The sequence below is a fragment of the Abramis brama genome (assembly GCF_963993115.1).
Source record: "Abramis brama genome assembly, chromosome: 14".
Classification (NCBI taxonomy): Eukaryota; Metazoa; Chordata; class Actinopteri; order Cypriniformes; family Leuciscidae; genus Abramis; species Abramis brama.
Window position 1 is genome coordinate 3,322,649 of NC_139976.1, and position 12,470 is coordinate 3,335,118.

The 12,470-nt window shown below is 38.7% G+C and overlaps 1 protein-coding gene across 1 annotated transcript in view; it reads left to right on the forward strand.

Annotated features, from left to right (window-relative positions):
- The first annotated feature begins 10,344 nt into the window (after positions 1-10,344).
- The window catches only part of LOC311096311 (legumain), a 6,019-nt gene continuing 3,893 nt past the window's right edge, over positions 10,345-12,470 (forward strand). Inside the window, exons 1-5 of the mRNA XM_084135376.1 lie at positions 10,345-10,388; positions 10,767-10,855; positions 11,000-11,097; positions 11,861-11,942; positions 12,034-12,104. Of these exons, the coding sequence (XP_083991502.1) occupies positions 10,790-10,855; positions 11,000-11,097; positions 11,861-11,942; positions 12,034-12,104 (317 nt within the window). The 5' untranslated portion in view covers positions 10,345-10,388; positions 10,767-10,789. The remainder of the gene's footprint in view (positions 10,389-10,766; positions 10,856-10,999; positions 11,098-11,860; positions 11,943-12,033; positions 12,105-12,470) is intronic.

Consider the following 12,470-nt stretch of genomic DNA (forward strand, 5'->3'; position numbering starts at 1 on the left):
TTCATCAGAAAATACTGATAAATGAACTAGTGAATGTTTTAATATTCATTTAGTTTTTTGTGTTTTCCAAATGATGATACTGTGTGTGTGTGTGTGTGTGTGTGTGTATATATATATATATATATATATATATATATATATATATATATATATATATAATACAGGCATTTCTTCTTCCATGAAGAACTTTTAACATACATGGAACCTTCCATTCTAGGCCGTGGGCCAAGTCTGTTTTTCTCCTTTAGTTTTCGATTTGATAGATCTCCTCCAGGGAACTGGTTAATTTTTTTATAACTGGCTATATAAATTGTTGTTGAGCACATTACTGCTTGTTTCCAACGTCAATTGTTGCACATTAAAAATATAACATAGATATAATCTCGCTAGCTAACCACAAAATGTTAGCCGGAGTAAGAACCAATCAAAGCTTGTGTTGTTACCTTGTCAACTTGAGTTGGCCAATCACGTCATTATTTGAACCGGTGCCCGAAGACCCGGATGTGAACTAAACTCACGGGCGCGGCAGCAGGTGGTGTGGTATGTCCAGCCATGTCTCTGCACCCCATGTTATGTGAGTGTCCATCTATGAACTGCGCTTTTGTTAAGTGAAAACCCAGTTAGTCCACCTTATGTTTTGGAGACACGGTTTGCTGTCTGCTCAATCATTTGGTCACATGCAGTATAAGCAAAGCTATAGGTCTGCTGTCTCTGGGCAACAAAATCTCCTGATTGGAGCTGGTGGTTTATGCTTGGATGAGTGTCCCCTAAACTGATCATCTCCATCCAGAACGTTGATAGGTATCGGTCATAGTTGATCCTGTCATAAGAGAAGAACCATGGCAAAATGGAACGGACACTTGACAGATGGAGACTCCAATTTGCCTCTCGCGTTCCTCTGATGAAGAGGAGAAGGTCCTCAACCATTGATATGTATGTGCTCCAAAAGTGGAATGTCTTGTTGGTGTTGTATTTGATAAAATTTTCATACCCTCTCATAACTGTCAAGAAGTTCTCAGACATTACCAAAACATCAAAGTCTTCACCAGGGAAGGCTGTCTGCAGGTCAGCAGCTATCTTCATAGCAGATTCACGGTCATCTTCTGAAAGGATGTCAAGGTATGCCTGCCAGCGGAGTCTTTGAAGTGCCTCACACATTAACTTGCATGCTTCTGTTGTACTGATGTCCAGTTATGACTCCTTCTATAGATCCTGCAGCAACAACTTCAGCTTCAATGATGACATCTTGAAATCCTGCGTCCCCAAAGCGCTTCCCAATACAGGACAGAGAGTGGAAGAGAGAAAGTGACCAAGATGGCGCCTGTGTGTTCGGCTGGCCGTCGGTCCCTCTCGTGTTTATTTCTATGGATCTATTTATGGATGTTTACCTGGACTTTAAATTGCTGCACACGCCTGGTCTATGACCGCCAGTCACTACTGAACATTCGTACCTCTTTTATGGACATGTACAAGCAGGATGCAGTACACGTTTTTAATCAAACGTACAGAAGCTTCACTACAGATACTTTGGAGTGTATTCGCCAGTGGCCTCTCATCACTTCGCGGAGAAAACGCAGGAGGAAACGCGGGAGTCGGGGTGGACGCATCATCAGATTGAAAGCACATCTTCGAGCTGGGATTGATCTAAATCCGCATCGCCTGTCGCGTTATGGTGGATATGTTGCCTGGCGACTGCGAGCGCTGGCCCATCAATGGCTTCAACCTATTATTCCCTTGCGCCCGTCTCCTGCCTATTTGGATGGCTTCCCTCGGATCGGCTTTTGCCATCGGCAAAATGGCGTGACTCCTGGAAATCTACGTTCATTGAGGAAAGCCTCGTTTTCCCTCGATGTTATTCCTCCGCCTAAAATGGCTCTGATCAACTCCCGTTCCTTGGTGAACAAAACCTTCCTGCTCAACGACTTTTTCTCCTCTCATAGTTTGGATTTTATGTTCATCACTGAATCCTGGACTAAGGTTGGTGATCTAACCCCTTTTTCTGAATTAGTTCCAACTGACTGTTCGTTTTTTAACTCCCCCCGTCCAAACAGACGAGGGGGGGGGGATAGTGACTATTTTTAAAAAATGTCTAGCTTTGAAGCTCAGCTACTTCATTTAGACTGGAATGGCCCTATTTTATTAGGGGTGATTTACCGTCCCCCACACTCATTACAGGACTTCATTCAGCAATTTACAGAATTCATTGGTAATATCACCACAACCTATGACCGTTTTTTATTGGTGGGTGATTTTAATATCCACGTTTGCTGTCAATCGAACACCCTATCAAAGGATTTCCTCAGCCTCATTGAATCTTTCAACCTAGTGCAGTGGATCAACGACTCCACTCACATTCATGGTCACATCTTGGACCTTGTACTTTCCTATGGGATGGCAATCAGTGATGTTGTTATATCTGATTTTATGCTTTCGGACCATAAGCCGATATTATTTTCTACATCTCTCCCTTGCATTTCTCACTCCACTATTGCAGATATAAGACTGTCTCGGTCCTATTCCCCTCAGTTTGGATCTAATTTTAATGAGCACTTTGTGAAATCCTCCTCACATTTGCTTTTGGATTCACCGCTACTGGACTTAGATGCCGACCAGCATCTCGGTCTGTTAAACTCTGCTTGGCTGAATGCCCTAAATGAAACTGCTCCGCTTAAGCCTTACAAACCTAAACCTAAATCTGAACCGTGGCTCAATGTGGATATTCATCAACTAAGACAAGTCAGCAGAAAGGTTGAGCGCAAATGGAAAAAGGACAAGTTACATATTTCACTCCAGCTGTTCAAAGCCAGTTTGTCGACCTACCAGAATGCTGTAAAGTCGGCAAAAGCCACATACTTCTCTGACATGATTATGGCAAACCACTCTAGACCAAAGGTTTTATTCTCTGTTATCAACTCTGTTTTAAATCCTCCGGTAAATACATTGCTTGGTGCTTCTGACGAGCTATGTGAAAGCTTCTTGAGATTCTTCATTGACAAAATATCTAATCTGAGATGCAAAGCTAGTCCCTCTCATAGTGAACACTCTAGTCAGTTGTTGAATTTTGTTACCTGGGATACTTTTGAACCAATCACTCTGAATCTCCTCAAAGAAATTATAGCAAACATGAAACCTTCGTCCTGCTCTCTCGACATCATTTCTCCTAAGTTTCTTAAATTAATTGTTGACTCAGTAGGGCCAGGTTTGGTGTCATTTGTAAATAAGTGTCTCCTCATCGGCTCCATCCCTGCTGCCCTTAAGGTGGCCACGGTCACACCGTTACTCAAGAAGCCTTCACTGGATCCTGCCGTGCTAAATAACTTCCGTCCTATCTCTGCATTACCTTTTGTTTCGAAGGTGTTGGAAAAAGTTGTTCTTGGCCAACTCCAGTTTTTCCTAAAGTGCAATGATATTTCTGAAAAATTTCAATCCGGTTTTAAGTCTGCTCACAGTACTGAATCTGCCCTTTTGAGAGTTTTAAATGACATCTATTTATCCACGGATACTGGTGACTCTGTGGCTCTTGTACTTTTAGATCTATCAGCAGCTTTTGATACTGTCGACCACTCTATCCTGATATCCAGATTAGAGTATTATGTGGGGCTAAAAGGTATCGTCCTCCAGTGGTTCCAGTCTTACCTCTCGGGTCGAACTTTCAGAGTAAAGTTAGGAAATTGTTCCTCTTCCGTTGCCCATCTAACCTGTGGTCTTCCTCAAGGATCCATCTTAGCGCCGTCTCTTTTTTCTCTCTATATGTTACCACTGGGCACTATTCTAAGAAGACATAGGGTATCCTTTCACTGTTATGCAGACGATACACAAATGTATGTACCAATCAAGAGAAATGATCCTGCCGCCCTCTCATCATTATTAAGTTGTCTAGATGAAGTTAAATCTTGGCTGGACCAAATTTTTTTATTTCTAAATGAAAACAAGACTGAGATCATTGTCTTTGGGTCCACTGTTAATCCTCAGGCTGCCACTCTCGACCTAGGCAGACTATCGGCTTTTAGTTCCTCACGTGTACGGAACCTGGGCGTTCTACTAGATGAGTCTTTAAACTTTGATAAACAAATCTCCTCTGTAATAAGCTCTAGTTATTATCAACTTCGTCTGCTGTCGAAAGTCAAACCTTTCCTTAATCACAAAACTCTTGAGATGGCTATAAACAAACAAATCATTTTGTATTAATGACCTCATTAGTGATTTTAATTTGGACTGTCTTTTTCTTACTGAGACATGGCTTGGCACAGATGCACCGGCCACACTGATTGAGACTTGTCCTCCTGGCTTTACTTATTCATTTTCAACTAGAAATGGAAAAAGAGGCGGAGGGACTGCAGCAATCTACAGAGAAAACCTAAAGGGAAGGGACATAGACCTTGGTACATATATTACGTTTGAATATAATGCTATTCTTTTAAATTTCCAACCACGTCTTCTTGCAGTGACACTATACAGATCTCCAAAATCACCTATATCTACTTTTATTAAGGATTTCTCTGACATGCTATCTGTTATTCATATGAATTATGACAACTGTGTTTTAACTGGGGATTTTAATATACATGTTGATAATCTGTCAGATATCAGATCAAATGAATTCTTGGAACTACTAGAACAGTACTTGGCACAACAATACTACTCCGCTTACTTGACAGGTATGCCATGGCTGTATGAAATTCCCCCATTCTCAGGACTAGTCGTTCCATAAATGTGGTGTTCATCCAACAAATTTCTTGTGCTTTTCATATATGGCCTGATCCATTACCAACACAATTTCATTCAGCTCCAGTTTGTCTGCTATTTCTATTGAATGAGTGAGGATGGTGTGTACTGTGTCTAGGTCTGTTGGACTGGCGTCAATGACGGGCAGGTAACCAATGTTAGACTGCTGTGGAATCGTACCTCTCTGTAGCAATGTATTGTGACCAGTCCATCCAGGTGAAACACTGCCATGGACTTCTTGAGTCTTCATGAAAAAGTAGGCACCATCCAGTCTTCGTGCAGAGTCCTGTGTATACATGTATTTCTCGTGTCCCAGTTCAACTTCTGATCCAAAAGGTTTTGGACCGGTCCTCTTTCGTCTAATGTAGGTGTCAATATGAGCGTGAGGTGGTTGAAGAGACCTTTTCCTTGTTCTCTGCAGAGATACTTTTTTTTTTTTCTATTTATTTATTTATTTATTTATGTATTTATTTATGTATATATATATATTTATGTATGTATATTTATGTATGTATATGTGTATATGTATGTGTATATATATGTGTGTGTGTATGTGTATGTATATGTATGTGTATATATATATATATATATATATATATATATATATATATATATATATATATATATATATATATATATATATATATATATATATATATATATATATATATTTTTTTTTTTTTTTTTTTTTTTTTTTTTTTTTTTTTTTTTTTTTTGGTGTTTAATTTATATATATATTTAAAAAAAAATTCTCTCTTCTTTCTTTTTCTTTCTTTTTGGGCTACACCTGAGTGCTTGTATAGGATTGGTTAATTGATGTACCACACCCATCTAGGCCAGTGGCCAATGCTTTGAACTTTGATTCTTTAAAATCTGTACATCGTTGCCATTGACTGTTTGACTCTAAAGAAGATGCATGGGCGTCGAAACGTTAGTCGTTTTGTACCAATAATAAATTATTTAAAACGTTGTGTGCTCCGGTCCTGTTCCTTGGTCCTAGCTAGACCTTGGGTCTCCTCTTTTAAGAGTTGCTTGAACTTGAACTGTAATTGGTGGGATGTATGTATCACCTCTTTGCAATTGCAGCTCTTCTAGAGCGGTGTCATGTTCCAGTACTTGTGAGTTGGAGGAACAGTGCCCTAGACCATTCAGTATTCCTATCAGCTGAGCTGATCCTGTCGTATGTCGTACAGCCATGGCTAAGGAGGAATGCTTTGGCATGAGCCAGCGTCCTCTCATTGCAAGATTCATGATATCCTGACACAATGACACAATCTTCTGATTGTTCTCCACACTAACATTGGCTCACACACCATCAGTTCTAAATTCTGTAGTCATACCTGTTGTCCAAGCCAGGACATTGTATAATTCATTTGGTTCCAGATTTGATGCAGTGTCCATCTGAAGGTCTTGCGCTGTGGGTGGCCATTGCAGTTTAGGAGTAGTTTTGCACTTGGCCTCTATAATCTCCATGAATGTGCATGATACAGAAGTCTCGAGTCTTTTGTTCCTTGCCCTGCTCCAACATGACTTGGTTCTGTGTCATCTTCTGTGTCATCTTCACTATGGTTTGATGATGATGGTTGTGTAGCTTCATCATGGATTACTTCATCAGCAGTTAAATCATCAACATACACTAAATAATTTCTTGAGGATTTCAGAAATCTCAAAAATGGATGTGACTTTTGAAGTCTGGCTTTTAAGGAAAAAGCTTTGTAAGATGAAATGCCAACACCTTCTTTTTCCTTAACTATTTTCTTAAAAAGGCCATTTAGCAAGGACAGCCTTAACACCTCACTGTTTCTCAGCAACCTCTCTTCCACCACTGACTTACAGAAATGGGTGTAGCCTGCCTGATATGGATTGCTTTCTGGATTTCCATCTCGAGGAATTTTGGCCAGATGTCTTGTATAACGTCTGTAGCAGCTCAAATGATACATGGTCTCTGAAGCTACAAGATCCCTCCCACGTATGTGCATAAGTAGACTTTCATCCCTCCGTTCCTCTGCAGCAAGAGGTAGCTTACCTGCAGTTAGTGTTTCACACTGAGCAAGTTTTTCTTTTGACATTTTTCTGCTGTGACTGTCAGTTATGTTTTGGTTCTTTCTGCATATGAGGCATCCAACTGGTAGGAGATGGGAAGCTCTTTTTGGGAGGCTTGGGCCATCTGATGCAGAACGCAAAACCCGAACCTTGGATGCAGTGTCATCACTGACTTCCTCTGGCAGCAGTTGGGCTTTATCTACATGGTTATGGGACACCAGGTAGGGGACAGAACAAAGGGGATAAAGAATGTGTTCAGCAAAGTTTGTTACTTTTAATCTAGTAATCTCACTGATTAGATATGGAAGGATACCATGTAATGTCTTTGTTTCAAATAAAACATTCCTAAAAAAACAATGACTTTTGTGTTCAATTCATTGTCAACCTTACACTATTCACTGTAATCTTATATTTAATCTATGCTTTTTGCCCTTGTTAAATGTCCAGATTTCCAATACAAATTTTAAGATACAAAGTGTTCAAAAATTTACATTAATTAAAAATCACATTGTGTAATTAAGATTCACTGGTATTGTGAGGTTTATTTAACATACATTTTTAAACTAACTACAATACACACATACATAGCCTACATCAGGGGTGCCCAATCCTGCTCCTGCCGATCGACTGTCCTGCACAGTTCATCTCCAACCCTAATCAAACACACCTGAAGCAACCAATTAAGGTTTTCAGGATCACTTGAAAATTAAAGGCAGGTGTGTTTGATTAGGGTTGGAGATGAACTGTGCAGGACAGTCGATCGGCAGAAGCAGGATTGGGCACCCCTGGCCTACATGATGCACCAATACACAATTATCTTAATAGAGAATTAGTAGAATTGATGGATTTGATGCATACCTTCAGTATCTGTGGCTACCTTTTCTCTCCTCCTACATGCTCTTGCAATGTGATCTTTATTGGTGAAGAGCATGTAGCATTCCCTATGGAAGCCCACATTAACTGGCACATCTTGGTCTCTTCTGTTAAGTTAAATGTTGCTATGGCTTTTTCAGCTATTAAACTCTCAGCAGTGTTGAGGTTAACCCATTTCTGGGCACACTGAACAAATGATGCCCAACTTGTTTGAGAAAATAAGGTTATTGGGCTTTTTGCCTTAAAAGCAACATGTATACAGCCCTTCATATTGTCGCATACCGGCTGTCAATCGCGTCCCGCTTTGTTGTTATGCGGTCTATGTAAATAAATAAGGTGACAAAAGCCCACCCACGGGTGATCAATAACGTTAGAGTCTTCTGACGGTAAGTGCACATTAGTATAGCTTGTGTAGACAAAAAGTATATAAAGCCTATTTTAATAGCAGGATTTCGTTATCAAGAGAGCAATGTTATGGTATCAGCTATGCTGGTTGTAAGGGAGACGTGACAGGTTTTCAAGGAAACGGGTGATTTGTTTACGTTTTCTGATGCTAAGATTTAGTAGTCCTACAAAGTTTAAAAATTTAAGAGTTTAAATCGATATCTTCATCAAATGTGCACACATCAACGTTGGAAACAATGCTTACACTACTTATAAGAATTTTTACATGCCATCTATAAACAAATTACTTAGTTCCTTGGCAGGGACAATGAAATTCACAATTCCGCAGCACAGCAACCGACGAGCGCTCTTTCATTGGCTTCTTTTGTTCAGAGGCTCTACAAGTTGTAGGCTTTTTCTGCTTTTTAGTGTAACAGTTAAAGTACTGAAGGGAATATTAGCATTCAGCAACATTAAAATGAGTATGCAAGAGCTGTTTCTGTTGCTCAACTGGTAGAGAATGACTTTAGCAACATTAAGGTTGTGGGTTTGATTTCAAGGAAATGCATATCACAAAACAGTCGCTTTGGATAAAAGTGTCTGCCTAATGCATACATGCATACAATCAGTAATCATACTTCCTTTTGTGGTTTCCTCTTGATTGGATATAACTTTGTAAAGGAGGTTAGTAAGTAATTCTATCACACCAGACTAACTAACATGTGAACTTTCAACATTAATGGCCCTATTTTAACAATCTGAAATGCAAGTATCAAACGCGAAACGCAAGTAAGTTTGTGGACGGTTCTCGCTGTTGCTATTATACCGGCGGGATAAATTGCGCCCAATGCAAATCTAAAATGGGTTGGTCTGAAGTAGCTACATTACTCATAGGTGTGGTTTGGGCATAACGTGCAATAACCCAATCAGGGCATCATCTCACATTCCCTTTAAGAGCAGGCACGCTTGTTCCATGGCGGATTGCTATTATAATGGCAGATTCAAAAAAACAGTCACACACTCTAATATTTAGTTGGATCGCCTTTAGCTCTGATTACAGAGTGCATTCGTTGAGGCATGTTTCAACAACCTTATGCAACATCACCACATTTATTTCCGTCAAGAGTTGCATTCATGTTTGAGATCTTGTATTGACAATGGGAAAGTAGAATCACTCTGTAAAGTCTACTCCAGCACATCCCATAGACTTTCAATGGGGTTAATGTCAGGATTTTGTGATGGCCATTCATGTGTGAAAATGATTCCTCGTGCTCCCTGAACCATTCTTTCACTGTTTGAGCCCGATTATTCTTGGCATTGTCATCCTGGAATATGGCCATGGGATAACGTCTTCCGACATGACATAAATTTAAGAAATAAAAAGCTACACATTGCATCATTTAGGGTTAAAAGAATTGTTGTCAAACATATAACATGCCAGAAAAATTAATCACTGCAATAAGTATCCGATCATAGATTATTAGGTATTTGCTTATTTAAATCCAAAAGGTGACTTTTTATTTTGGCAGGGGTTTTATTGTAATATATTTTAAAATGTAATTTAGGTAACACTTTAGTTTAGGGAACTCCTAATGTATACATTTTTAGTCAAAAGTGTTGTCAAAAATATAGATTTTTCAATACATATTGATACTGAAATATCTGAAACGCTTCCAATACTCATTTTCCGCAGAATAGACACGATCTCTCCGACAGCTGGTGACACACAAACCCGCCTCCACTTACTCACTCACTTCTTAAAGTGACAGCAGCCTAATATTCCTGCTGCCAAATTATGAGGTAATATTAAAAATATCTATATGGCAGTTTTTCCCCAAATTTTGGCCAGTGATAATGGACAGGTAAAATGTTCTTCAGTGATAGCACCCATAAAGAGGTGTAATCAGGTGCAGCGTCTCCATCCACCTGCTCCAGGTAAAGGACACCTGTCACACTCAGCTGCCTTCCAGCTGTCCGATCCCCCCTTCATCTGCAGGACCAGAAAAAGAGCCATGAAATATTCACTCCCTGATCAGCCTCAACACAATAGAGGGGAACTTACTTCAGGACAACAGGCCTATAGAGTTCCCTGCTCACTGGCGTCAGCCATATGGAGGACGGAAGCTCACGCAACACGCTCCTGGTTATCACACCCTGATCGTGACCCTATTTGAGGCCATGATGCAAAGTAAATATGGGAAATATTGCATAATATTAAACTGACCCTCCCACCAGTATGAACTCTCCATCCGTGTGTCTCAAATGACAGTAATAAACTGCCTATATAAAGACAGTGATTGTCCGACTAAAAGCACCAGAACACGACTGGACAGAAACAGAGGAACACCTGACACTCAACACAGGTATGATGACATATATGATCCAATCGACTACATCAATAATCTAAATCACTAAACACTTTTAGCATTTGTATTTAATTATGAAGATAATTAGGCTAAATAGAAACTTTGAACCTTTCTTGACCAGGCAAATTTGTATTTTTAACATCATGGCGATTGACTGACATTTCAGCACTTGATGAACAAAGCAACACTTCGCTTAAAACTTGAGCTCTTGTTATTTTCACATAAATTTTATAACACATCGCTTGTTTGTGTTCTTCTCTGTGCTCTAAAATCATATTATAAATGAGTCATCACAAAAGTACATGTTAGCCAATTAAAATAATTAGAACTTTCAATTTAGTTTTAAAATGTTTAGTTTTAATTTTTATTTTTTAGACTGCTTTGAAAAGGTTCAAGAAATGTCTGGAAAAAAATGGGTTCTCCTCGTTGCCGGCTCAAAGGACTGGGAAAATTACCAACACCAGGTTTGTCCTTTTTTTTTTTTTTTTTTTGTTCTTTTCATTAGCAAAAACATATTGCTCATAAGTTCCTCAAGGTGTGCTGTACCACAGTTTGTATATGATGACAGTAAGTGAACACTGAAATCATCTTTTTCATGTGTGTTTCAGGCCAATGTGTGCTGTGCATATCAGATAATTAAGCAAAATGGAATTCCTAAAGAGCAGATTGTGGTGATGATGTTTGATGACATCGCTAACAATCCCAAGTGAGTAATTTCCTGAATCTTTTGAGTATCTCTTTTAATGGTTGAACTTGATCTTCAGTGATAAACATACTGCAAATTAGAGGCGCTGGAACACTCAATGTGCATACTATCCATCCTTAATAATCTGTGAGATTAGAGTTTATGATAATAGCTAATATTGCCCAAAAGTTATTAAGCTTTCAGGAGGATTCATTTCAAAACTAGAAAGATAAATAAAATAAATAAAAAAACTACTAGACTGATTAATAATCCAAATATAACCTAATGAAAATATTTTTTTAATGATATCTGTTACATATTATCTGAAACAACATGGTGAATTTATATAAATATATGTACGTAGAACACAATAGTAAAACAGATTTGGCCATGAACTCAAAAGATCTAAATAATAATAAAAAAAAACAACATCTGCATTTTCACAACTTTACAAAAAAGTAAAAAAAATAGAGATATTAATCACAGCAGCTAGAAGAGAGAGAGATGTCAGATTTACTCCCTCAGACATATAGAAACACTATTACGTAACAGTGTTAGTTTATTTATTTATTTATTTGTCTCTGTCTGTCTATCTATGTAATTTAAAGCCAAGGTAATGTACTGTAATACAAGTAAAGCATTATAAATGTAAATTATTTAAAAGAAAATACAAAAAAACTTTGAAATATTCGATTTAATGATTCTGGAAATGTGTCACAGTCTGTGAAATACATCTATTGATGGAGCTGATTGCGATTAACATGTTCCTCTTCTCTGCCTGCAGAAACCCATATCCGGGAAAGATTATCAGTGTAATCAATCAAGAAAACGTGTACTCTGAAATTCCAAAGGACTACACTGGAAATGTAACATTATTAATGTTAAATATTGTGTGTGTGTGTGGGGGGGGGGGGTGCTGTTATCAATTATCAATTATGACAAAATCTGATCTTACAGAAAGTGACCCCAGAGAACTTCCTGGCCGCTCTTCAAGGGGATGGCAGTGCAGGGGGAAAAGTCATAAAAAGGTTTGTAATGGAAAAAAAAATAGTATTTAATTACAACAGCAGCAGCGTAGCAGATCTTTTCCGGCAAGACCAAACATATTAACAGTGTCATGTCCATTAACAAACACTCTGAGAGCTGTCATGACAGGACATACCGATTGTACAGTTAACAAAACGTTTTATATATATAAAAAAAAGACATGATCTAGGACCTTTATACATTGTAAAGTCTATCCTCACGGCCTCGTTTTCATCTGCATTAAATTCAGTATGGCGTTGAATCAGACTAAGGTCTATTGAATGGATTTAACCAGTAGAGAGTGAACAGTGATCGCCAACTGCTTTCAGTGCTCAACACACATGCTTGTGATCGGCTAAAATGCTCAA